We start from the raw sequence: 26,657 nt of genomic DNA on the forward strand, positions 1-26,657 counted from the left end.
TGTGACCAGTTGGGACTTCTGTGAAGCCCGTGAATAGAGAAGTGAGTAAATGATGCGGCTGTAAACAATACTGCTCTAAGCCCGTGTGAGGAGGAAGTATCACCACATTCACAGGTAGATCGACAACTGGTAGCCACAGAGTGAAATACACAGAAGGGTCATCATGTCTATAGATGGGACTAAGTTATTGTTTGAGGGCTTCCTGCAGAAAAGAAAAGATACAATGGTAAGTTACACTCTCTCTTGGTATTTTATGTGAGTGTATGTTGACTAACTAAAGAAGTGACTTTTGGTTGCTATATAGTTTTGTTTTCTGTCTATAGAAAATAAGGTGGGTGACATATTGGTTCAGGCTTCAAAATACAACCTTGTTCTTCTACACACAGAAGAATGGCAGTGCTGTAAGTAAACATTTGTTGTGGTGTACAGTTGTTTAATAATCAATTGAAAGATGGTTATGGTACTAAATGGATATAATTGACAAAGCTAGTTACCTTTTTAAAGCTCTCAATGACTGAAAGGTTATGGTGTTGATTTGCTCTCTTCACAGTTACACTTGAGAGGCAATTACTACATTTACACAGTAAGTCCATTTATTACAGGCGGTATGAGAAATCACTTTGCAGTCGTAGAAAGACAAACTTTTACTCAATTACTACACTTAATTACATATTTAAAGTAACTGCTGGAGTAATTCTACTCCAACCCCCCACAGACTAAGACTGGTTTAAACTCTAACCTACAACGCACAAACTTTTTGCACTATTTATATTTTATTTCCACATGTACAGTTTAGTTTTAGTCAAGCTGCTCAAATATATGCACACCATTCCTACTTGAATATGCATAGTGTATATATTTATATATACTCATTTATAGTCTTATATTTCCTATTAGATTTTGTAATATTTTACTTTGTGATATATTGTTGTACCTCCACTTTTGTACTCTCTTTTACACTACATTGCCCTATGCTGCTGGGTCAATCTTGAATTCCTCCTAAGAGGGTTCAATAAAGGAACATCTTATCCATTATTATTATTTATTCCATTTAATGCTACTTTATATTTCTACTTACAAGTGCATCGCAGTGGAAAATTTTACTTTTTACTTCACATTTATTTGGCAGCTTTAGTTACTTTACAGCTATAGATTATTAATACAAAATACAACGAACAAATACACTGCATATTATTATAGATTAGGTTAGACAACAGTATATAACATAGATAAAATTAGCCCCACATTTACAAGTAATGTGTACTGCATGCATGCATCAATAATTATAATCCAATAATATACTAGAATATTATAAAATTGTATTATGGGTACTTTATATTATTAAGTACTTTAAGTATATTTAGATGTTTATACTGATGCACTTTGATATTTTGAATACGTGACATTCTCACTGAGGATTTGAGTACTTCCTCCATTACTGTTGCTTTGTCTCTAGTTAAGAGACATTAGATTAGACCCATAGTATCTACTAAAGACAGTTTCTATCTAAATCCACCTCCTGGGTCAGGTGCAGTCAGTGCGAGAAGTCCTGAAAGCTGACAGCAAGCGCTTTAAGTTTGAGATAATCATGACCAATGGAAAGAGAAAACTGTTGGTGAGTAACTGCTGTGGTCTAGACTGACTTTTTTTAAGTTTCAAACTGTGTCACCCGTGTCTCCAAACCACTATGCGTGTGTTTGTGTGCAGGCAGCAGATACAGCAGCACTCAGACAGCAGTGGGTAGGATACCTGTGGCAAGCCATGCATCTTTCTACCTCCAGGGCCTCAGAGTCCAGAAGCTCACAGTAAGTAAGGAGGGTACTTTCCTTTTCCTTACTGCCTGAACTTGAACTAAAATAATCCACGTTTGGTCAACTAGACTCCTGACGTGCATTTAGGACCATTTCTCTTCTCCTCAGCCTTGAAGTGCATGAGCATCGAGAGAGAGTAAACAGCAGTGCACCCACCTGCTCACAGACTAACAGTGTGATGGTGTCGCTGCCCGCTCGGCCCCTCTCTGCCCCTGCCCCTACAGGCCACATCCACCATGAGATCAGGAGCAATGCCTCCCCCTCCTACCGGTCCGAGGAGCTGACTATTGAGGAGAACACGTACCAAATCACACTCCCAGCCTGTAACTACCAGCATCACAGTGGTATACATTAATGTTAATTGCAAATGTATATTATTGAGTCTTTAATTGAGTTGTACTTTCAGCTACATGGTGCTAACTACTCTGTTTTTTTTTTAGGTGACAATCCCAGCATTCCTCATTGGTCCAGTGAGTTGACCAGTGGAGAGGGACAAGAGGGAGACTATGACGTTTTACCAGTTAGAAAAAGTATGATCTTAAATATACTTTTGTATTTGCCATCTGCCATAACACATAATGATTGTTAAATGTCCAAACTGGCCCCGTTGTTATGTCTCTGTAGCTATATGTGAGAGCAACGCTTCAACAGAGATGGAAGAGGAGGATGTGTATGACTTTCCTCTCTCTAACAGGAGGGCTGATGAACATCCGGGTGAGATTATATAGATTTTTTTTTTTTTTACATTTTAAAAACTTGGTTATACCAAAATAATAAAAACATTTTTTATCTGGTTGATGTTCTTTAGAATCCTTGTCAGACTCTACAGAGGACATTTATGATGTACCGAGCTCTCTTCTGAGGATCAAGGATGATCCCACGGATGATCCTACAGGTAAAGCCTGCTTCATGTTATTGTCACTTTTCACCTTGTCAACATTTGACATTTGCGGCTTACAAGACAGCCACAGACGCTTTATATATACAGTTCAACAGAATGATATAAGTAGCAAAAGCCACATTTCTTTCACCTGTATGTCTCGAGCTGTTTGTTTGTGATTGCAGAGGAGCACCTGGAGGACGGAGTCTATTGGAGGATATGAGGTCCAGTTTGAGCGTGAGGGACTGAAGGGTAGCAGCAGTCCCCTTCTGACTCACCAGTAAACAATTCTTTGAACAGAAGACTTGTGGTTTGAGTGAAACAGACAGTATTTATAAGTGTAATAATTGTATTGTTGTATTTGTGACGACATGCACAACCCACAACAAAGAGGTTTAACTATGGTATTTATTTTAGCTCCTTCTATACAAGACTGAGAACCACACAGACATTTCTAACTACAGAGGACAGGCTCCACAGAAATGTCTACACATATACACGTTGTGGGTCAGTCAAACTATGCTTCACAATATTAAAATTACTCATTTACATGTCACTTACTTCACAGTTAAAAGTATACACCACCAACATTGATATTGCTGTATTACACACTTTGGACTGGTTTGAATGGAAATGGTTTGAGCTTGGTTCTAAAACCCTTTCTGGGTTTAATAGAATATTAAAAAAACTGGTTACAGGCACAATAAAAAGGAAATAAAAATTAAGCATGCAAACATTTACTGTGTGCACTTTTATATAATCTATTTTTATTCTACAGTTACTTCTCAGTGGGTATTAATATTGCAGAACATTTAACAAATGCTTAGTAAATGTAATGAGTGACTGGTCACACAGTGCCCATTTTTCTTTTCTTTTTTCTCATGAAGTCTCGAGGCTGGTGAAGGCTGGGAAGATGTTTGTAAACAGAAAATGATACCCAAAAAATTACACTACATCTACAACACTGCATTCCCAGGGGATTAAACTGACATCTAATATCACTTGGTAGACATATGTACATACAGTAGCAGTATTTATTAGACAAAAATAATATAGTAGTGCAGGTACTGGATTGAAATGCAAGCAAAAACAAGGCCTATGTAACAAGCAATGCATAAAAGTGATTTGTGCATTCTCAATTATGTTTCTTCTCAAAAGACAAACAAGTGCAATCAAATATAATACAAAACAATAATAAAATAAGTATTTGGACAATAGATAGTTCGGCTCCAATGAGCAGACGTTTTAGTTTGGATCAGTTCTGTGTTGTGATCATTGTCAGTTAGCAAAACAATGGTAATAATATTTGGTTCGTAGTATTGTTACACTCACAAAGCACAAAATTTCAAAAGGGAATGGTGGGAAAGTCACTCTACAACTAAACTTATCTGCACATTGTTTTTTTTTAATCTGAATTCGCCTTTACTGAGATCATTGCCTGTCAATTCAATATTTTTTAACTATTATCTTCAATTAACAACTAACCTTAATTGTTAATAAACTATTATTAGCCCCACAAAAAAGACACATTTGTTGGGAAAGCTGAGTGTAAGTTGTTAGTGTTTTACAGTACATATTCCAGATCTGACCACTACTCTTCTGAGAAGCAGCAGTATTGCCAGCAGAGGAAACATATGTTTTACAGTATAACTTATATTTAAATTCTGAATCTGCCATTCAGAAGTTGGCTAATTCAAAACATCCACCACTACCAAACTGGTGTTTAACATAGGATGTAGTGCTAAGTTTTAAATGGTACTAGGTTATCAGCTTTGTGGCTGGATTGTCATACCAGCAGGAGAGAAAGTATCCAGGCTGGGAGTTAGAATCAGACCTGGGCCAGGGACTGTTCCCTGAGGAACTCCTCCAGCACGGCGATGATGCTGCAGGCTTCAGGCATTTCGCTGTGCTCCGCCCTGGCGTTCTGCAGCAACACGTCCCCATTTCCGCAGCCCTGTAGGAACTGGCAGCAGCGAAACAGGGCGTAGTGACTCATCTCTGCCTGTCGCACAAACCGCTTCAGGCTGTTCATGTCCTGGATGGCCTGCAGAGCCGGAGCGGTGGTTGATAGAGAGGAAGAAAGAAGTTAAAAGGGGAAGAGATCAGGATAAAAGGAAAGAGGCAGCAGAAAAAAACAGTTATACTGTGTATCTGCCAAGAGGAACTGAGAGCTAATGTCCTAAGTTTCTCAATCTTGCGGGCTAGTGGGATTTTTTATGCTTTTTTAAAGATTATTTGTTTCATAAGTTTGTAACAAAAATATGTAGACTTCAAGTATCAAAGTATTTTATATAACCAACAAAATGTTATACCATCAGTATAATTTTAAAGATGCTATAGTCAATATTAAAATTATACACATTTATACACAAAAAAGCTTAAGTAACCCTGTTATAGTCTGTCTGTGTGTATGTTTTCTCACCTTAAGTTTGAAGTTCTCCAGAATCTGTCTGAGCAGGAAAGGATTACAACGCTCTGCAGCATTTAAAAATGCCTGAATCCAGTCGTCACAGAAACGATTACTGACTGAGGGGAAGAAAACATCTCTATGAGACTTTAAACTAGTGCAGAGATATACACTCATTTTTCCTCATCAAGTATGTGTCATGGAGCATTAGTTACCAGTGTTAGAGAGTGTGGGTGGGCTGGTGGAGCAGTCAATGATCAGGTCAGAGTGTGTGTCCTCTGAAATAGCCTTACACAGAGAAGCTGTTGTAGTGTCTTGTTGGGACAGGCCCTGCAAACTGGCTGCTTTGATGAACCTGGTAGAGAATACAACATTTAACAGCTAACAACAAAATAGTTACAGGCTGTACTACATGGAAATAAACAATAGACTGAATAGGCAGTCTTAGGATTTAAAGGTCCAGTGTGTAACATTTAGGAGGATCTATTGGCAGGAATGGAACATAATAATTACAGGTATGTTTTCATTAGTGTATAATCACCTGAATATAGGACTCCTTGTGTTTTTGTTTCCGTAGAATGAGCTATTTATATCTACAGAGGAAGTGGGTCCTCTTCTATGGAAGCTGGCATGTTTCTACAGTAGCCCAGAACAGACAAACCAAACACTGTCTCTAAATTGGCCATTCTCATTTAGTTTCTCCTTCACGCTTGGAAGTGAACCAGCCCGGGTGAAGCAAGGGAGTTGCAATCTGAAACTACACCGCTAGACACCACTGAATCATACACACTGGTCCTTTAAAGATGTGTAAGGGTAGTTAAGGGGACTAGCCCCGAACTCACCTGTGAACATCAGACTTTGTCCTCTCATCTGAATTATTGACCTCCACGTGTGTGTGACTCAGAGCCTGCGTACAGAACATTTCATGGCTGTAATGTGTAAACAGTATTTTGATACACAGGGTAAATAACATTTCAAGGAGTGCAAGTAACAGTGTTATATTATTTTGAGTTGATCAAATGTATATAATAATTGATTGATTTATACCATATTAAATGAATATTGCACACATTGGAGTGTGTGGATGTTCATTATTTAATGTATCAGTACCTCTGACAACCCTTTTTTTGGTGAGCATTAATTTTTATTGGACATACTCTAGAGGTGAAAAATAACTCACAGCATGCAGCAAGAAGCTGATGTTGCTCTGGACCAGCTGCACCACCCGATGAATGTGCATCACAGACTCCTCGTACCACCGGCTCAGATAGGGACGCACCTCCGTCTCTAGGTTCTGCAGCTGACACACAAACACACACACAAATTAACATTACATTAATAATGTAATGAAGCATATATAACTGCATTACTCTGTTCTTACATTCTCATACCTCTGGGGTTTGCAGGCTGCTATGCAGGCCTTGAACGTATTTATCCAGCTCTAATCTAAATGTGGATTGGGTCAAGGAATTGGAACTATTGTTTCTCTTTAACAAGTTACAACGATGTACAAAACAATGCAGGAAAGAACGCTTTCTAATGGCGAGGATGATGTTAACAATAAATGCTGGAGGACACTGGATGATGCTTATAACTAAGGATGATTTCTGGGGGACACTATGCAATCGACAACTGTGCGCAAAGGATATAGGTTGAGTCCTTTTTCAGAGCCGCCCATAAAGCAGATGACATATCCATTTCCATCAGCATCAGGCTGCTCAGGAGACCTTTCCTGCTCCAGGAGACAGCAGTAGCAGCCGACTGCCTGCTCTGGGATACTGGGAAGAGTAAACAATCAGCACATGGTTAACCAGCTTACTTATTTGTCCACCTCTGAACCTTCATTTCCACCTCATATTACTGAAGCAAAACAAGAGGGAATATGTAAAATAACTACCTGAGTTCCACAGTGGCAATGTTACCCATGCCACCCAGCAGGGCTCCCTTGCTCAGCCTCCTTGAAATGTAGGTCCGCAGCTCAGGTTCCGCCTCCAACGGCAGACTGCTGTCGATCAGTGTGAGGCTGTGGGCAGGGCAGAAAGTCAGTATGGATACAAGCAGCCAGTAGTGGCAATGAGGAATTTGGAAACCACTCAAGCCAATGGAGAACAGATGGAGGAAGCTGATGACCATTAGCCACAAACAACACAACACACAACTGAGTCACATAGCTGCAACCGTGCCCCTGGGTGTTAAAACACATAGAACAATGACAGAAAGTATTTTTGCCATTTTGCTTCAACACTGTATCCAGACATTAAAAAGGAATTTCATTCACTTTTTGCCAACGCCACTTGACACATGGAAGTGGAGTCCCATTCAGATTGGGAGAGACCTAAAGGCCATGTAACTCAGCAGCACAGCGATGAACAATCAGAACAAAAAAATCACGAATGAAAACAGAATTGATTCCATGTTGATTGGATTTCCCCGTGGCAGCCCGTGGATACACCAATGCACAACAGTGAAAGCCAAAGAGAAACGACCACGGAGAGCAAAGAGAAGGTGGGTGTACGGCTCCTTTGTTACCTAAAGTCATCCTGACTGGTTGTGGAGTCAGCTCGTCTCTGGTTCCATGCCACATTTTCCGCAGAAGCCTCAGATCTAAGACAATTGACAGTTCACTCATCACCTGATTAGTTTTTAATGTATAAATCTGGTTTTACCTGCACGAGAGTCACTGTCAGCAGGTTCAGGAACAAGGAACTACAAAAACTAAAGCGTGCTTTAGAGTATTTAGACTGTATAAAAATCAAAACTGTGATACAGGAAGAAACAGTCATTACACACCAAGAACCTGGTTGTATTCAGGGGGAGAAACAGTCATTATATTTTGTCCTGTAGGATAAAAAGTAGCAACTGTGAACAATATAATAAATAATCCAACCATAAAAGTCAACAATCAGAAAATAAATTAAAATGCTTACATAATTATATCAACATTTCTAACACATATAACATCACACCGTGGACGTGAAACGCAAATGATCATTATTTACATTAGAAACATAAAGTTGTAATCTTATGGCAACAGCAGCTGTTTTAAACAGATAGCTGTCCACCATTACCTTGTGCCCTCATACAGATAGATGGTGTAATAGCAGTTCAGCTGAATCTTCTGGCTGTATCCTGCAATGTCTTCACTGTCAAAGTCATCTCTCTCTTCCACGTCTATTGAATCCTGGAAGGACGAGGTCTGGGAGGTAAACATGATCCTACACCTGCACGGAGCGAGCTAGCAGCAGGCTAACAATGACAGATAACACGGGGAAACTTCTATCGCTCAACTGTGCTGTGTTGGTAGATATATATATATATATATATATAATGTTGACGTGCTGAGCTCGGGCTGATATTAATAAGTGTAAAAGCTCATAATGCAACAACTCCAGATGTGTACAAGATAACGCTGTTCTCCTGCATATGCCGTGTGCGCATGCGCAGGATATGAACGCGTTACGTCCTCAATAATGTCCGACTATGATTTTGAATTAATCTGTTGGTTCCGTGTTTTTTTAATAACCTCGTTTAAGTTGTTAAAAACATCTGTGTAAATATTATTACGTTAGTTTTATATCTCTAAGTTTATATACTTTAACTAGCGATGGTCTGAATTGTGGATATAACGTTATATGTAGACGTTGCAGTATCCTTTGTAACGTTAGGTTGCCTTGGTAACCTTGGTTGCGGAGGTCCATTCAGTAGCAGTAAATGCAAATGTATTTAAGGATTATAGTAAGTGAATAGTCCAATAAGATGTTTTTATTTTTTATTAAACAAATAAACAATAGTTTTAGACGTTTTGGATCACCAGAGGGCGCCTGAGTCTTGTGAGGAGACCCGACGCCATCTTCAATTGCTTCATTTCCGCTCGGTATGTTAGCTGTTTTATTTCACCGGATTAGCGGACAGTGAACTGACAGTGCAGAAGAAATCATGGGAAGGAAGAAGAAAAAGCAAATGAAGCCTTGGTGCTGGTATCCTTTCCCCCCCAAGTCTGACCTTTTATTAGTGTTATAACCTTATGTTTGACCTGTGTGTTTGGCAGCGGTATCCTCTGTTTACTGAGCTAACGTCCACTGTAAGTAAACCTTATATTAATAAGAGTGCATGCTCTCAGTATGTAGCCAGCCGGACAGATGTTTAACCTGATGTCGGTGTTGTTACATGACAGGGCATCTTGTATCTTATCTTCTGATGTGTTATACTACAACTACTGCAAATACGCCGTGAAGTAGCAACACAATGGTCCAGTTTCCTTAACCATAATCTCAGGTACTGTAACAGAGATTTTGATGATGAAAAGATTCTCATTCAGCATCAGAAGGCCAAACATTTCAAGTGTCACATCTGTCATAAAAAGCTGTACACTGGCCCTGGACTTGCAATCCACTGTATGCAGGTGAGGAAGCAATAATACAAACCATCTTTATTAAATCACACTAAATCACTTGTGTATTAACTATAAACTACCTTGCCGCGTCACTTTTGTCGTAGGTACACAAAGAGACCATTGATGGAGTTCCTAATGCAATACCTGGAAGGACGGATATTGAGCTGGAAATATATGGCATGGAGGGTATTCCCGAAAAAGACATGGAAGAGAGGAGAAGAGTGCTAGAACAAAAGAACCAAGGTATTTCACGTCAAAATACTGTGATTAATCTACTGTCTTGTGGTGGTGTAGTCTGGAGATTTATCACGGGTCTTCCCTATTTCCAGAGACTCAAAAGAAAAAGCAGAACCAGGACGACTCTGATGAGTACGATGAGGATGATGAGCCTGGTCCCTCCTTCCAGCAGCCTGCTGTAGGCCAGCCCCAGGCAGGCTACATCCCCCCGATGACCCAGCCCGGGATGCCTCCTGGCTCTGGTGCTCCAGGGATACCACCAGGCAGCTACTCAGGTGAGAAACTGTGAATTCACTTGAACTGCAAATAAGCTTAACTGTTTTTAAACTAATCTTAAATAACAGTGTATTGGTATCATACTCATTACAAAGGATGATTATACAGCTATTCTATTCATGTTCATGGTCATGATACACAAAGTGGTCCCACGTATCTTTACAACCTCAGCTTTTGTCCAGTATTTAAAGGTCCGATGAGTAACATTTAGGAGGATCTGTCGGCACAAATAGAAGTTAATATTCATGGGTATTTTATGTGTAGTGTGTTATCACCTTAAAATAAGAATTGTTAGGTTTTTGTTACCTTTGAATGAGCCGTTTGCACCTATAGAGAGAGCGGGTCCTCTTCTATGCCGGCCGCCATGTTGATCGGCCATGTTTCTGCAGTAGCCCAGGCGGGCACACTGGCTCTAGATAGGGCCTTTCATGTTTTTTGGAAGGGGGAAGCTGTATTCAGTTTGTTACAATCTGCAACTTCCCCACTAGATGCCACTGAATCCTGCACACTGGTCCTTTAACCTCAGACCTGTTGCTGACGCAGTTTACCCTGGTGCTGTTTCCTCTCTCAGTTCTTCCCAGCTGCTTTGCTTCAAGCTGTTAATCTTGTTACAACTGCAGTATTCATGAGACTATATTCAGACAATAGATGTTTTCAAGCAAATCGATTGCCTTGCAGCATGTGGTCTAAATAATGTGATTGAATTAAGAATCCTTCCTTTTATAATGCAGCCAATGTGTAATGTGAATTACATAAACTAGTCTTTTATGCGGTAGCACACTTGAGTTAAAAAATAATCTCTGTTTTAGGAATTCCCCCAATGATGCCCGGTGTGCCACCAATGATGCCAGGAATGCCCCCTGTACTTCCAGGAATGCCTCCTGGGTAAATATTTAGGATTAATAATCAAGCCATTTTTATTAATCCCATCCTCTAAATATCTATTATTTTAAACATGGATATTTTTACTCATGTATTTAGGATGATACCAATGGGTGGGATGATGCCTCCAGGTCCAGGGATGCCTCCAATGATGCCAGGTGTGCCACCAGGTAATACCCTGCCGTCAGAAAGCACTCACTTCCACGTAATTGCTTTCATGTGAATTATTAATTTAAAATGAATGTTAATATGTGCTGCTGTGGGCAGGCCTTCCTTGTTCCCTTCTATAATACATTTGTTCTGCTGGTGTCAGGAATGCCTCCTCCTGTGGGCCACCGTCCAGGCATCACACACATGGCTCAGGTACCTCCTGCTGCAAACGTGCTAACTAGACCTGCTGTTCCTGCTGCCACAGCCCCCTCAGTCCACACTGATGTCACAAAGCCTCTGTTCCCCATTGCTGGACAGGTAAAGTCTTTATGACACCATTTACCACTTTTCATCTTCCTCAGCACGCCGATGGGGCAGATTATTTCCTGTTGAATAAGGGATGTTTGAGTAACTTTCTGTGTCTCACTCAGGCTGATTTGGAAAAAAAAAAAAAAAAAACAGGAGCAATTCCTTAAACTGAAGAATTATTTTATTTACATTTTCTATTCTTTACTTTTTTCCTGTGCTACAGATGGGCAATCGTGTTGCAAGTACAAGTACAAGTGCAGGCTCATCCAGTGCAGACTCTCAGTCCGCCTCCTCTAAAGCTCTGTTCCCTATCACATCACAAGTACGCAGCTGTCTGCCTGCTCAACTCTGACAACCTGCAGCTTTACAATTGGCATGCACACAATTATGTATAGTTTGCCTGTGGTGTACTTGGGCAGATTAATTATATTTTATTTGACAGAAAGAAATGATAAGAAAGATGGTAGAAAATACTTGTTTTGTCTTTTTTTTTTTGCTTTTTTTTGTGCTACAAATCTGCATTTACAGAACTACTGAAAACGTTGCTTAATCACCTCGACAAAATCAAAGAGTTATGCAGATTTGTAAAGTAAGCTTCTTATTTCTGAACTGCTGTAGGGCAATGTATCACAGCATGTTCTTTTGGATTTGTTTTCTTGCAGGCTTGACGATAACTGTAGTCATACTTTAAACGGTTACTCTCCCATGTGTGTAACAACAGTGGTGTTGATATTGGATACACATAACTAAGACCCCGTTTATAGACTTGGCATTAACGTGCCATCATCCAGTGGAAATACAAATTGGCACAGCACAGCATACGACGCGTCACTTTTAGGGGTTTTATTTGATTTATTCACTAAAATCTCTAAACACAACCTTCACACTGTCCAGCTGCCAAAATCCAGGAGATAGAAAGAAAGATGTTGCTAAAAAATGTCCATCTAGGTTGCTTTCAATTATTACCTTGTGTTCATAATTAGCTTTACAAGCAGCATAGAGTCAAAGGAAGGCTTTTTGTCCTGCGTTTGACCTCTCAGGCTGCATACTGCACGGGTTACGGCTCTAGCCTCTGATTGGAGGAGGTGTACCTGCTGCCACTACTTTGGGCAGTAAACTACTACTTAGGGTGCAAAGACCTTGACTATCTTATTTCTTCATTAAAAAATAAATCTGGAAAGACATGTTGCTGTTTAATTTAAATGTAATTTTTCACTTTGTTGACCCTGTTAAGAAAATGAAAGCAGAGATGCAAATGCTAAGGGAAAGAGGAATCCAGAGATAGTCCAGTTCAATCTATTTTAAGCCTGTGTACAAACAACAACATCAATGCCAAGCTTTAAATTGACTACAGTAAAGGGAGTAACCTCAAAGTATGACTAAAAGTGTCCCCATGTGAATTTTGAATGCCTTTTTTAGAAGAGTCTCTCTAATGTGTTTTCCTCTCTTCCCCCTCAGAGTCAGCAGACAGTGTCAGGGTCCCCCCACCCTCCCCCCCTCCACTTCCTCTGATCCCTCAAAGCCCACATTCCCGGCCTACACTCAGGCCACCGTAGCTGTGTCCAGCCCCAATGCTGGCAGCAGTACGGTCTCCAAACCTCCCTCTACTGTGACTAGTAAGCCTGCCACCCTAACCACCTCCAGTGCAACCAGTAAGTTGATCCACCCTGATGAGGATATCTCACTGGTGAGTAGTCCAGCTGCAACTCTCTCTCTTTATAGTCTTTACAGTAAGTAGTGTTTTTAGAAAACTGATAATCATAAAAAAAAGTTAACAAATTCATTTTTTTTTATTAAAATGATTCAGTAATATTGTTTTTTATTTATTCTGTTTGAGCTGCAGAATGTCAGTGTCAGATTATTCTTCCTTGTTTGATTTCTGTGTCCTGCAGGAAGAGTTGCGGGCTCAGTTGTCCAGATACCAGCGCAGTATGCCCCGTCAAGGCCAGACCACCACTGCAGCCCCATCAGTGGTTCCCATGGGTGGCATGATGGCTCCTCAGCAGCCCGGCATGAGGCATCCCATACCTGGTATACACCGCCTGCCTCTGGCTCGAAAAAAAACTTACATTTGATGCATTTTGTTGGTCTGTTAACCAGAGCAGTTTACTCTTAGCTGTTGTTGGGTATTACAGGATGAGAATGTCTTACTGTTATTATTTTATAAATCATTATTGAAGCTTTTCTTCATAAATGCTCTGACTTACCATGAAATGCTGAATGACATACATGCTACCAGCATCACTCGAGGTATGGCAGTGTCGGGCTCTTGATCAGTTCACCACTGAAATATCAACAACAACAACAACAGCTATTATATGGTTTGTTGTGTAAGTTTGTACAGACAGTGATGATCCCCAGAGGATGCATCCTCATGACTTTGGTGATCCCCTGACTTTTCCTGTTGCCCCATCATCAGGGCAAAGTTTCAAAGTGTCTAATACTTTGGTTGTTGATCAAATACCCGCGAATCTAATGACATTACCATCAGCCTCAGCTGTACTTTATGGTAAGTGCTAAATAGCGGATGTTAGCATGCCAACAGGCCAAATTAAGTTGGTGAACATTACTCCTGCGTAGCATCAGCATGTTAGCATATTCATCATGAGCATGTTAGCATGTAGCTGTTAGCATTTAGTTTAAAGAGCCCTGTTCCTAATGCTGCATTCATGTCATATCATCGTAATTATGAGTTTCCGACTAGTTATTACCGTTCATGTCAACATCAAATTCAAAACAAATATGGGCAGCTCACATCAGCCAAAGTCTGTCATTGTGCGTGATTAAACTAATTGAATGATGAATGAATATGGTGTTTATATTGTCAGTGCACAGTACTTTAATCCTCACACGACCAACTCATACATACATAATAGTCATACAACCATTACATGGGTATCTTAACGATCTCTGCCATCCGTCCCATATGACATGAATGCGGTAAACGAGCCGCTAGCACGGCTGTGGACTGTATGGCTTTTACTGTATAACAGACAGATTTTTGAGTAAAAAGCCAACCAACCTGTTTTCTCTCAGGCCAGTATGGTGGTCCACCCCAGGGGATTCCAGGCTACATACCAGGAGGGATACCTCCATACGGACAGGCCCCTCCTGTGGTTCCCCCAGGGTACCAGGGAGCCCCTCCACGGCCACCCATGGGTATGAGACCCCCTGTCATGTCTCCCGGAGGCCGCTACTGAAGCCTGCCTTCCTCTCTTCAATAGGTTTGGACACTCAACCCTTTTCTAATGTCCTCAGCTTCTAGTAGACAAACCAGTATTGGTATGCTAGTACGACGATATGAGGAAGAGACACTGAATACACACCAAACAAAAGAGCTATAAAAGCATCAGAGCGCATGGGAAATATTTACACTGTTGTACCTAACCAAGACTATGAACTGTTTCAAACCATCTCTGTTCTGTGGCTTTTTTTCCTTCTCATGTTTCATTTAGGTGTATAGAAGTATAGTAGATATGGTTCGTAGTGTTGTGAAGGCGCTGGAGTTACATGGGCAGTACCCACCCTTTATCAAGGCAAGTTTTATGTGAACACATTTCTGTTCTAAGCTTAACAGTGAGGCCTTCACAGCACGTAGTGCTGTTGGACTTTGTGTCCCCAACTTTGTTTGGTGAGGGCTTCAAATACCTGTTTATGCATTAATTCTGTTTTATGTTTATAGTTTTAATGAGGAGATACTGCCTCAATCTTAAATAGATGAAGTACTAAATGAAATGGTATATGTATTGTTGTAAAACTGTATTGTAATAAAATGTGGCAAAAATGTAAGACTCTTCTTTGCGGGACGTTAGTGGGAAAAGAGACGTCACAGCAGGTTTGTACTACAGTTATAGACTTCTTGATGATTGTGCTTTTGTTGTTTTGAAGATACTGACAGGAATGTGCATCTGTGCTTTAACGTTTTGTTGAGTTGCTGAAATTAAAACTGTTGGTAAATGTTTTTTTTTCTTTTTTTTTAATTGATGCTCTGTACATGGCACCGGCTGGCTAGCCTTTAACACACTGAGTGCATTGTACAGTTGCATAACTTCCGGGTCGCTGATGGCTGTAGTGCTAAAACCCAGATTTCTCTTCTCCCTGTAGCGATGCCATGGGGGACTGGCTGAGGCCCTGTCTCAGTGTAGCCCTGTTTCAGCCTGAGGCAAGTCTCACCATTTTCTGTCTTCTCATTCATTACCAGGGGCCCTCACAGCTTACACGCTGTTGGATCTCAATGTCCCCAAACTTGCAGCAAGTTTGGTGAAGGCCCTTGTTTGTGTTGTTGCGTTTTAGGCACCATTTTGTTCAGGCATGTTAGTTCATGTGAATTATATTCTTTCTTGTTAAGCTCTTATGTGCCATTTAACCCTGTATTCCCCATTCTTGATTGGTGAGAGCATCAGGAAGCTCTGTGGTCATTTAATGGTTTTATACTGACAGTATAGAGCTATTAAATAGACAATATTCCTTTAGAAGCTTTTGATATTAAGTAGTCCTACAGTCTACAGCAGTTAACTGTCTGAAATATTGATGGATTGGTCAGAAGTCAGCTCATTTGTTAAGAGTCCCACATACAGACGCCATTAACAGTCTGTCACCTAAAGCCATGTAGACATTAAAATGTTTGTTGGGAGGTTTGTGATGAACAAATGACTTTTCATATATGCTTGTAAAATGGCTTTTACCACTTAATCCTGTTTGTTTCATCAGCTTTCCTCACTTGATCATTTGAATTTAACTACTTACATGAAGGAGAATCTCTTCCAGTAACAGGTTAGTTAAAGCTGTAAGTACCACTGCTGTAATTTCTGTCCACCTGTGATTTGTGTGCACACGTAATGAGATCTCAATGCCTGTCACCTAGAGGTCTTTGTGGAAAAAAAACCTTAAATGAGCCCAGAGCAATTCTTAAGCATTTTACACTGATGTGTATCATTCAGTAATAATCTCAAGGAGTAATTGTCTAATAAAAATCATAATTAATGTTTGAGTGTGCAACACATTTCTTTCCACTATTCTGCTTAATGTGATCAGCATCTTACTTAACATCGTAACCTCGATTTAAACTAATGATTAAATGCTTTACACGAGTAATACAGGCAGAGTCTTCATGGGTAAGTATGGGGTCAGTATCACTTCTGTTAATATGCTAATCCAGTTAATATTGAACTTTTTTTTCTTAAACTCTCTGCTGTGTAAGAGAATATCAAACAAAGATAACAGGTTTATAAAATATTACACAAAAAAGGTCTATTAGACTTTTACCTGCTGAAGAATATAGTTTTATGAAGAGACTTTGCACATTTCCTTCTGCTTTTATTTATTTCATACCTTGTCTGAGAATGTGATGGTACTGGGACGGCTTTGATGCTTTGGAAGAGATGTTTTTATGCTTATAAGTTGAGTCAAAAACTGAAGCATAATCATGAATATTTATTTTGGGGTTCCTCCTTTAAAACACTACATGATTTTTTTTGTGTGCCAAAGTCTGAATGTTTACTGTTTTTCCTTGAATAAACCAGTTTGTAAACTCTAATGTTTCTTTTGATGTTTCCCCTCTGTGATTAATATGTGATTTACTAAAAGTTTTAAACATTTTCTAAAAGTTTAAAGTCACCCACTAAGATGAAACATTCAAGGTTTTACAATCTTATGTAATTAATTTATAGAAGGTACGAATTAGTGGAAGGCCGTCTTCCTGAGTTCAGTATTTACCTGGTTATCATGTAAGTAGTAATTCAACAAGGAAAATTGCTTTTGAAAATTCTTGATCGCTGAACTATAATAAAAGACAGAAGTCTTGCAGAACAACTTCATATTGTCAAAACTATCCTCATCTGGATGGCATCTCAACGGTCATCCACTTCTTGTTACTGGGACAATTTCCTCCCCTTCTCAAAATATTTTTAACCAGTATTTATGTCAGCTGCAAACAGTATCATACAATATACAGAGATAAAGACACAGATGTCATGAGCTTTATCTAATACTTCAGTTAGATCAGGTTTGTCACTCTTGTTTTTGTTTTGGAGCTAATGATTTTGTTACTGATCAACAGTTCCTCCTGATATTTTCACCATTCAATAAAGGGAGGATACAGGTTAAATGGCAGATAAAGCTTAATAGGAAACATTTACTTTAGCTGACATGCTCGGAGACACCACAAACAAGGGCCAACACCAAACTTTCTGCAAGTTTGGGATCTTCATTTAATACCATTAAACTAAAAGTAAAGAGCACTTCTAGATTTCTAGATGAAATAACAATATGAATAGAAACAAAATAAATTCAGGGAAAGTGTTACAAAATATTTATTGATTGAAAAAACAAAATGCTTAAATGCTATAAAGATTAATATGGCTGAAGTTCCTGCAAAACATCTTTATTGCCTCAAATTACCTTTATCTTACATTTGCAATGTCATACAATTGTCTGCTTTTTATTATACACAAACATGAGGCAGATCATTTGTTTACTTGTACAATTCAATTACACTTCTCAGATCATTTAAAAAAACATTCAACTTAAACAGTAATGTTCAAAATTGTGTAAGAAAAACATAATACATTAATACTAAAAATATTTAATATATATCATTATGTGAGAAAAGAATTTGCTGCTTTCTTTCACCATTGTTTTAATATCACTAGAACCACAAATCTTGTGCTCTTGAGCTGTGCTTATAATGAAGCTCATATTTTAAAGCAGTCTAATTGTCCATTTAAAATACATTCTGAGATTCTTCTAATGGCTATTTCTGTTGAGGGAAGAACATCTCCCCATTCGGCCATCTTCAGTCCAGCCTTTCAAATAATACATGTGAAGAATTTGTATTTATTCAGATTTGTTGCTGTGTGCTATACAAAAGAGGAAAGGTCTGCCTAACCTTTGTAGCTCAGAACAATGTAATGCCCACTTCACCGTAGGACTGATATTTTCAGATTTACATTGTGAACATTATTCCATTACTTGGATGTCACAGGCAACCACTCCATCGAATGAAAAGCCCAAGTAGAAGGTGACACTTTCATTTCCATTTGGCAAGGAGGCAGAATATCTCGGAAGGACCCTAATCTTGCTCTCTCTTGTTCCACCTTTCACAAACAAGTTTCCATTTTCTGTCCATCCTTCAACACGTTCCAGTAACTGCAAAACTTCCTTGGTTTTCCATACTTCTCCTCCAAGCCATTTCAGTTTTCTTTCACTTAGAGTGCCTTTAATCTGCTTTTCGATAGCAGTTCTGTGGACAATCTTGTTAAGACCTTTTGCCTTCCCCAGAAAGAAGTGGGTCACGATTTTGCTTTTCCTCTGAGAAACACCTTGGCTTTTTTGCCAGCAGAGTCTCTGGAGTGCATCAATGGCTGATAAAAGGATCTGAGTATCAGCAGAACTGGGGTCATTGCTAGTCTCAGGCCAAAACAGAAGGGAGAGAAGGAAGAGAGCACTAGCTGTTGACATGTTTCTCCCCTTTGTTATAAATCTCTTGCTGAGATCTTGAAGTTTTTCAAGGGACAGGAGCTTTGAGGACCCAGGCAGAGTACAGTTAAGAGCTATCTGACAAATTATGAAGTTTGCAAGTTCTGTCTGGTCCAAGCAGTGCCTTGTCAGGTTTTCTGGGTACATGCCAATAATTGTCTCAAGTTTGTTTCCTGCCCTCTGTGGGTTCTTGTCATAAAGTAATGAGAGGATGGATGTAAAATTTCCTCCACCAAGCCTGTAGGTCCTCATCTGTCTTTGGAATGGAGAAAGCTTTTCAGCCGGACAAGCCATGTCAGTACTGTTGATTTCAGCTTCTTGGTCACTCTCATCTAATACACAAAAAAATGCAGCATATACAGCACTCTTCCTTGTCAGCCATTCTCTAGGATTATGTACTTGTTCATGATCCCTTGCATCAAGCTCTTCATCCTCTTCGCTAATGTCAGTTTGAAAGTAGCAGAGGTCTTCAGAAATGCATTCAAGTGCGTGGTTCAAGCTCTTTTGCAATCCTTTCAACAGCTGATGAAAGTTCTGCCAGGGTTGTTTTACTGCTGCTGGTATGTAGTCTGTTAACAAGTACTGCATCAACTCTGATTTTCCAGTATTGTTTAAAAAAACATCTACTCCCGACAGAAATTTTAGCAGCCTGCAGCCAACGTCTACTTCCCCCTGGTATGAACTGTTAAGGCTGACGGTCTCTTTCTTTGGCGTTTTCTCTGAGGCCCGAAAGGCAGAAATTCCTTTGAGTGCAGTGCTTATGATGTTAGTTGCCCTTTCAGGTGATGGTTCTGTTTCCTCAAGAGTGTCATACAAGTGGTAAAACCACCACTTGTAAACTTGTCCCAAGGTGTCGAGGACAAATGTATCATATGGAAGAATAGATTTTGCTTCTTCTGCCCACTGTAGAGCCTCTTCAAATCTCAAATTTGTGTAAAGCAGTCGGGCAAGCTGTTGTGCCACGTATGCATCTTTTCCCAAAGCTATGTGAGCAGCTTTCATGAGATCAACAGCTTTCTGTACACCACCTTTTTCGTTGCTGACATGCTCAATAAGGGGCGAAAAAGCTGTGTCTTTAGGATCGCCTCTGCTTATTTTGTTGCGTCTGATGAAAAGAGCTCTGATGAAGTTCAGGAACTCCTCTCTGCTGAACCTATGATTGATAAGTAACTTGTCATTGATGAGATCCAGGGCTATATCACTCTGAGGGAAATTTGCTGACAGCTGACTCAGAATTTCCTTTGCCAATAGTTGATGAATAATGCGAATCGAAGAGATGTGCGTTGAACCTTCTTTTAGGTGGATGAAAATAAGCCTAGCTTCATCACTGAGATGATCCACAAATGCATGGTGCCGAACTCGATCCACATGGGTTGCTATGCCAAGAGATGCCTCGCAGTGTGATACAGTTATGTATGAGCCTTGAACATAGTTATTCAATAAAGCCACAATCCTGATGAGGCGAGTGATAGGTGATGAATGATCAATTTTATCCAGAAGGTTTTTCACAAAATTCTCAATGTAACTTGGCTCAAACCCTTCGCTCATCAGCACAAATGTGAGGATGAAGTCTGGTTGAAACTGCCGTTTGATTTGCTCACATTTGTTTGAGAACAATTGCCTCTCTGCATTTGTAAGCTCATGTGTGACTGCTACTGTTTGTGTTGGTGAAGCTCTGCACATTCTTTCTGGATCATTTGACCTTTTGCAGATGAGGAGGATAAAGCACAGCACAGAGGGACTTATTTTTTTGGTTGCAATGACATTTCCAAGCTCCCGTCTGAGATCATCTATGTAATCTGCATTGTGGTCCTCCAAGAGCAAGAGCACTGGCAAACAGTGGTTTTTGTCTTTCTCATCATGTTCTCTCAGTTTCACTGCATGCTCACACACAGTTGTGATTTCCTTACACTGTTTAACAACTGCACATCGTACTTTTTTTCTCCAACTCCAGAGGATCTGTCTTGCCACTGTGCTTCCACCACTGCCAGGATGATGGTATATGTTCACACTCTCAATGGGACGCATGGCTTTGGCAAGACGTGCTATCTTGTCCAGGATTGTGCTTGCTTCTTTATAGGCATCCCTCTCTATGATATTTCCACACTTGTGTTTGTCAGCAAGCCACAGATTTTTCCAGTCTATTTTTCCACCTTGATAGAAGTACCTCTCAATTTGTTTGATTTCATCCTCACTCATGATCTCTAATTTTGTTTCTTCACACTGGTCAACACTGAGGATTTCCAAAGAATCTAGCATAGCCTCTTCAACTGACTTCAAGAAGCATACACCTCCGTTTAGAACTGGCAATGTCCTTGTAGGTGGATTTTTAGAGAGCTGAATGCTTTGAACTGTGGCATCCACATGAGTCAGTGGCATTTCAACAATGCTGATGTCTTTGAGTGAAGACATGGGACAAGACACCTGGGCCAGACTTGACCATTTTTTGTAATTTTCCTTTGACTCTGATATGACTGCCAAAAAGTCATGTCCATTCATCTCTGCATAGAATTCATGGAAAGTCTCAACAAGTGGCTGCTCAACATCAGACATGAGTAGGAAGAGGACTACAAATGAACCCCTGGGAAGGATGTCATTGCAGATGAGAGACACTGCAGTTTTCAGTTTCTTCTTTCTCATTTTGATCCATTTCTTTTCATCATAGGTTTCCTCCCCACCAGGGAAGTTTTTTCTTCCATTGCAGAAAATCCAGCTTGTTCTATCAAAAAGCTTCAAAGAATCAACTAAGTCTTTAGTTTTTAATCCATCATCATTTGCATAGTTGTCAAGAAAGTGAGGGGTTACAGCCTTCTGCTCCTTATATCTGCTACAAAAACCAGATGTCTTTGAATCCGGATCAGAATCAAACACACAGAATAGATTCATGTGAAACAAGAAGCTTATGCTGTTGAGATGCTCAGCCTGAAATTTGTTGGTCACTATTATGTAAAACAGAGAGTTGTCCATATGTGTTTTTCCACAGGTCAAGAGGTTGGAGAGTTTCGGCTTTTGATTCTCTCCATAGTTGACAGTCATTTGACTGTTTGAAGATTCTGCCTCTTCTCTCTGTTGGTCTTTTTCTCTCAGTTGTTGAATGAAAGGAACAAGCTCATCATCAGGTACGCGTGGTGTGTTAGCTCCTACTCTGTGATAAGGAACTTTCTCTTCATATTTGACTTTCTTGTCCTTCTCAGAGAATTTTGGGATACCAACAGAGTAAAAATGATCTTTCACAATGCTTGCTTTTGGGACAACATCATATTCAATGACCCACGTTTTCTCAGTTGCTTCCTTGTCAATGACCTCAATGAATCGGGGGTTCCTTATGCAGCTCCTGGCATGGCATTGTTGATTTGAATCTTTAAAGCATCTTTCAATGTAGTCTAGTGCATTCACAAAGTCATCTGTACTGCTGACAGGTACTCCTATAATTTCACCATGCTTATGTTTGCCTTTCACTTTATCCATTATCCCAAAATGGATTGTCCCATTGGTTCGCATATTCATGCATGCACAAGCAAATCTCAACACCTCCATTGCTACTTTTGTTTTTAGTTTTTCAGAGCCTAGACTGTGCACATTCTCCAGTGACTTATATTCATGACATGGAACAATCATGTTTTCAATTCCTGTCTCTGGAGGTAGCACATTGTGCTTGACATATCGGCAGTTTTTTTCATCCTGGTCAAAGCACCGATAGTCACAGAAAGATGAAGTTACTTCTGTAGAAGTTGAGTTGTCTTTGCACTCCATAGGAATATCCTCCATTTTTGCATTGTCACAAGATTTTTGTGAAGGGGGGTTTGATTCCTGTTCTAACCCTACCTTTTCTTTTATATCATCTCTACGTTTACCAGTCATATCCCTTCCTTTTTTCAATTTTCTTGGGTCTGACATTAAAAGCTCATCTCTTTTCTTCAGTAGGTGTTCAATTTGGCCACTTTTCATTCTAATTGTAGTGCTGAGGTATTCCTTCTCTAGACTTGTGAGAACTGGTCCAGTCACCTCCTCCTCCTCCAGTGTTTTTATGTACTTCTCTTTTATTCCAATGCATTTCAACCAGCAGCTCACATCAAGTTCTGTCCATTTGTCAGGGGATAGATCTTGCCACCCTGTAGAACAAAAAGTTTAAATCAAGTGTCATAAGAAAGCAGTTTAATGTATCTTTGACCATTTCACTGCGAAGACCTAATGTAACTGTCATTATACTGCTGCACCACACAGTGATACACTGCTTCAGTAAAAACTGCAGCAAAACAGTTCAGTTTCATGTTTTTTGAGTAGCTTTGTGATCATGTGAATAGTTATAATGTGGAATATTGTTGGGTACTTCGTCTGAGAACAAGGAAGTTTGGACAGCTACATTAAGATGTAAGTTGTTTTGTATTAAAAATTAGATGTTGTGATATTGCCTGGGCTTATAAGGGGTTACTTTACTCAAATTGCTGTATTAAAAGATACATTAAATATAGTGGTATCCAGCAATGCATCTGCTAAAACTGACCCTTCAACCTTTTTGATTTTCTACTTTTTTTTGGCTACTTTCAATTATTCTAAAATTGTGCTCTAAATATAACATAACTGCACAAGGACAACTTCACACTAAATCTTGTATGGAGGAAAAACACTAGAGCTCTGATTGTTATGGGTTCATAGGTTATAGTCTGATGCACTTGTGACTTTGATGTATTAGGGCCCACACCCAACTGTGATGTGTACTGTGTAGCGTTGAACAATAATTGTTAAGTTTAGTAGTGCACAGCTAGATGGCAGTGTATGCAGAATTCTGGGCCTGGGTGTGTGGAGGGACATGGAATATATCTATCTAAGTTGCATGGCTTTCACTCAGTCACTGATGGTAATTGTGGGTGTGGGTGTGCATCTCTGGGAAATAGAAACTAACATTGTTTAACCAACATTATTTGACAGCTCTTAAGGCCTTTGTGCATCAAGTTTTTTCTCATGCATCTTTTTAATCTGTCATCCAATTAAAATCATTACGCACAGAAATCTGGAGTCCAGTGCAGTTCATTATTCTATTTGTTGTGAAATTCATAATACAAGATGGAGTAATCGTGTAATAAGGCTAATTTTGTGGTCCTTTTCACTGAAAAGGAATTAAAGCTACAAGCAAGGTGGAAGCAGGATTCTGTAAATAAACTTGTTCACTCAAATCAGATCAATCGCCACACAAGGCTTACTTCCTGTTTCCAGTAGGTTGTACTATGAGTATGACTGAATATTGGCATGTAGATGTGCTCATCAGACATGTGAAGTTTGACGCAAAGTGGAATACAAGTACAAAGTCAAAAACCATGAAGATCTTTAGACTACACTGACCAAATCTGAATGTGAAAATAAAAACCTGTTGGGTTTTTATTGTACGCACAATTTTGGATGAAAAAAAACGACTTGGTGTGAAAAGGTCTAATGGCACCAAACCATTCTCTCTATTTCTACTACACTATAGTGATATGTAACATTTCATACTCACCCATCTCTGAGGAGCTGCTTTCCATTTTTATGTGTGTTTCTAAGGACAGTAAAAGAGTAGCTTTAATATTGGTTTTATTGTAACAATATGCACACTTGACCAAAGATCACTCTTACCATGTGGATCACCAGGCTAAAGCAGCTGTATCATTGTTGATCATTTTTCAGTCTTTTGGTGTCTCTGTTGGTGACAAAGCAGTGTTGGCACACATTCACCCACGTGTTTAAAATTTCAAAATCTGTTTTGTATGTCTGAGGTCAGTTATGCCAGGTTGTTTATATCGTATTAAGAGTTTAAGTACAGATACCTGGAAGTGTCAGGAGTAAATTTGTCATTTGTCATATTTCAACTAATGCACATGGGCTGACAAGTTATTGTACCAGTAGGAATTGTTACAGGTTATTGCACAGGTTGTTGTTGCCACCTAACAAACAGAAAAATACATTCATTCATATTATCATTAATTTATTTGTTCAGTACACTTGTTCTGCACACAAATGATTAAAATGCCTATTAAAATAACTTATATGCACTAATTAGTGCACATAAGTTAATTCATTTCGGAGCACAAATAACTAATTCACAATCAAGAATTTAAAACAATTTTAACACTAACATTGACCTGGCTGTGTACATTATGACAGACAGTGTTTATTCTGATAGGTCTTTTTGTAATACTTAAACCATAACTTTTTTTTTTTTTCATTTGGGATTAGTGGAAACAAGCTTAGGTGCAAGACAAGAGGCAAGTTCATGTTTGTAAGTTCAATAAGGAGACTTTAGCAGGATAGCTAATGTGGGTTGTTAGCAGACTTTCTAATTTACAAATTCACCCTTTACAAAGCAACATTGTTGTGCAAAACTGTCCGACCCGCAGCCTCTGTGAAGTAATGTGAAGAATTGATAATGAACACCTTGCCAGGCAATATCCCGTACATGGTGTCCCCACAGAGCGTTTCTGCTGCGTGCTGCTGCCCTTCAGTATCTTTCTACATTGAGTTTCCCTTTGATAAACACAAAACAATAAATTTCTTGTTAACAAATTAGATTCTGTCCACAGAAACACAAGGTTGTAGAAAAAAAACAAAATAAATTAATTTTTGCTGTTTTTTTCTGTGCCAATATAACTTTTTCCAAAAGTGTTCCAATGCCACCCCTTTTTCCGGTTCAGGTTTTCATTGTTAAAATGTATATTCACTGTCTGTATAAAATTTTAAATAAATTTCCCCCCAGGGATCAATAAAGAATTTCTGATTCTGATTTTGATTATTGATTCCTGGGGGGAATTTGGTTAGTAGTGTCACCATACACAATGTACAGGTAAAGTCACCTATTACATTGTAACTCACTGACAATTTCCTCATTTGAACTCCACAAAATTTGAAAATCCAAAGAATAGAACATAAATATATTTTTATGTGATTTATTAGATAGATAGATTACTGTATTAATCCCACAACGGGGAAATTAACTGCAGCATCTGAGTGAAATAAATAAATACAGATATAAAAGCTATGGTGAGTGATAACGCTATGGTATGGTGATAATTTGAAAAAACAGAAACTACAACATGATCAGGTGTTGTAGAGTCAGGCAAGGATAAAAAGACAGTGATGGCGATAACACTGGAAAGTTCCCGTGGCAGATAAAATGGCCGAAGTCCGACGACGACAAGCTCGATGTCCGGGCTGCAGACACGTTTGTCCACTGAGACCGATTGCTTGATTGATTTGATGTTTTATCTGCACATGTCTCTGTGACCTGATTTAGTTTCTACATCTACAGCATTTCACTTAGGCTAAATCAAACAAATCCACAAAACACAGGCCTATTAAAAATAAGTTATTTAAGACAGAGTTTATAAATAATTGCACTTACCAATGTTGTAATCTCTTAGATAGACTCTTTCCGACGCCCCATTTCCTTTACTTGTTGATTCAGTTGTTGGTTTGGAGTTTATAGAACAAGAAGCAGGTCAGGCTCCTCTTCCTTGATTTTATTGCCCCTGAGTCAAAAGTGTGTGTAAAGAGTTGAAATTGGCACCAGCTGATGCTTTATGATCACAAATGTTCACATGCCTCATGCCTGACGAGCTGATGAAGGTCTGAGGAATTGTAAAAAGAATCTGAGACTAGGGCGCCCTCATAGCTCCCTTATCTATGTTTCACTAAGGAGTGGCTTTGTTTAGACAGGAAGAGAGCGAGAAGAGCCTGAGTGAGTCAAGGACACACCCACACAATACCATAACACTATCATCACGGAAGAGTGCTCTTCCTTGTTATGTATGTTACAAACCGACAACTGGCAGAAAACAGTTCAACTGAAAAAGAAAACAGCAGCGA

At 39.4% G+C, this 26,657-nt stretch overlaps 4 protein-coding genes across 16 annotated transcripts; 2 read left to right on the forward strand and 2 right to left on the reverse strand.

Moving 5' to 3' along the window:
• Nucleotides 1-3,427, forward strand: LOC127356964 (uncharacterized). 2 transcript variants are annotated; one of them, XM_051389064.1, is made up of 10 exons: nucleotides 5-226; nucleotides 324-401; nucleotides 551-583; nucleotides 1,529-1,615; nucleotides 1,708-1,805; nucleotides 1,920-2,155; nucleotides 2,252-2,341; nucleotides 2,436-2,525; nucleotides 2,620-2,706; nucleotides 2,877-3,427. In XM_051389064.1, the coding sequence occupies exons 1-10, from the start codon at nucleotides 164-166 to the stop codon at nucleotides 2,912-2,914; spliced, it is 900 nt and encodes a 299-aa protein (XP_051245024.1). In that variant the 5' UTR covers nucleotides 5-163; the 3' UTR covers nucleotides 2,915-3,427. The 2 variants fall into 2 exon arrangements, with proteins under 2 accessions (XP_051245025.1, XP_051245024.1); XM_051389065.1 differs by lacking the exon at nucleotides 551-583 and having other exon boundaries at nucleotides 1-226.
• cunh17orf75 (chromosome unknown C17orf75 homolog) lies at nucleotides 3,082-8,551 on the reverse strand. Of its 2 annotated transcripts, XM_051389062.1 has the most exons (10): nucleotides 8,167-8,550; nucleotides 7,628-7,702; nucleotides 6,996-7,121; nucleotides 6,746-6,876; nucleotides 6,490-6,548; nucleotides 6,279-6,398; nucleotides 5,941-6,005; nucleotides 5,314-5,453; nucleotides 5,114-5,217; nucleotides 3,082-4,735 (listed from the first exon to the last, which is right to left on the reverse strand). In XM_051389062.1, the coding sequence occupies exons 1-10, from the start codon at nucleotides 8,307-8,309 to the stop codon at nucleotides 4,520-4,522; spliced, it is 1,179 nt and encodes a 392-aa protein (XP_051245022.1). In that variant the 5' UTR covers nucleotides 8,310-8,550; the 3' UTR covers nucleotides 3,082-4,519. The 2 variants fall into 2 exon arrangements, with proteins under 2 accessions (XP_051245022.1, XP_051245023.1); XM_051389063.1 differs by lacking the exon at nucleotides 7,628-7,702 and having other exon boundaries at nucleotides 8,167-8,551.
• Nucleotides 8,552-8,787: 236 nt separating this feature from the next.
• Nucleotides 8,788-16,881, forward strand: LOC127356966 (BUB3-interacting and GLEBS motif-containing protein ZNF207-like). The gene is given in 11 exon segments (XM_051389068.1): nucleotides 8,788-9,075; nucleotides 9,374-9,500; nucleotides 9,596-9,734; nucleotides 9,821-10,003; nucleotides 10,814-10,889; nucleotides 10,986-11,056; nucleotides 11,200-11,354; nucleotides 11,569-11,718; nucleotides 12,823-13,032; nucleotides 13,238-13,376; nucleotides 14,382-16,881. Coding segments are annotated over 11 exon segments (1,455 nt in total). The 5' UTR covers nucleotides 8,788-9,034; the 3' UTR covers nucleotides 14,546-16,881.
• LOC127356958 (sterile alpha motif domain-containing protein 9-like) lies at nucleotides 11,509-26,498 on the reverse strand. 11 transcript variants are annotated; one of them, XR_007882086.1, is made up of 6 exons: nucleotides 26,194-26,498; nucleotides 25,230-25,319; nucleotides 24,432-24,495; nucleotides 24,316-24,354; nucleotides 13,553-13,629; nucleotides 11,509-13,397 (listed from the first exon to the last, which is right to left on the reverse strand). XR_007882086.1 is itself a non-coding variant. In XM_051389058.1 (6 exons), the coding sequence occupies exon 6, from the start codon at nucleotides 20,502-20,504 to the stop codon at nucleotides 18,303-18,305; it is 2,202 nt and encodes a 733-aa protein (XP_051245018.1). In that variant the 5' UTR covers nucleotides 20,505-20,523; nucleotides 24,316-24,354; nucleotides 24,432-24,495; nucleotides 24,623-24,739; nucleotides 25,230-25,319; nucleotides 26,194-26,498; the 3' UTR covers nucleotides 17,641-18,302. The 11 variants fall into 11 exon arrangements, 6 of the variants coding, with proteins under 6 accessions (XP_051245018.1, XP_051245015.1, XP_051245016.1 ...); XM_051389058.1 differs by lacking the exons at nucleotides 11,509-13,397; nucleotides 13,553-13,629 and adding exons at nucleotides 17,641-20,523; nucleotides 24,623-24,739; XM_051389055.1 differs by lacking the exons at nucleotides 11,509-13,397; nucleotides 13,553-13,629 and adding exons at nucleotides 17,641-22,933; nucleotides 24,623-24,739.
• Nucleotides 26,499-26,657: the final 159 nt, after the last annotated feature.

This window comes from Dicentrarchus labrax, unplaced genomic scaffold (genome assembly GCF_905237075.1).
Source record: "Dicentrarchus labrax unplaced genomic scaffold, dlabrax2021, whole genome shotgun sequence".
NCBI lineage: Eukaryota > Metazoa > Chordata > Actinopteri > Moronidae > Dicentrarchus > Dicentrarchus labrax.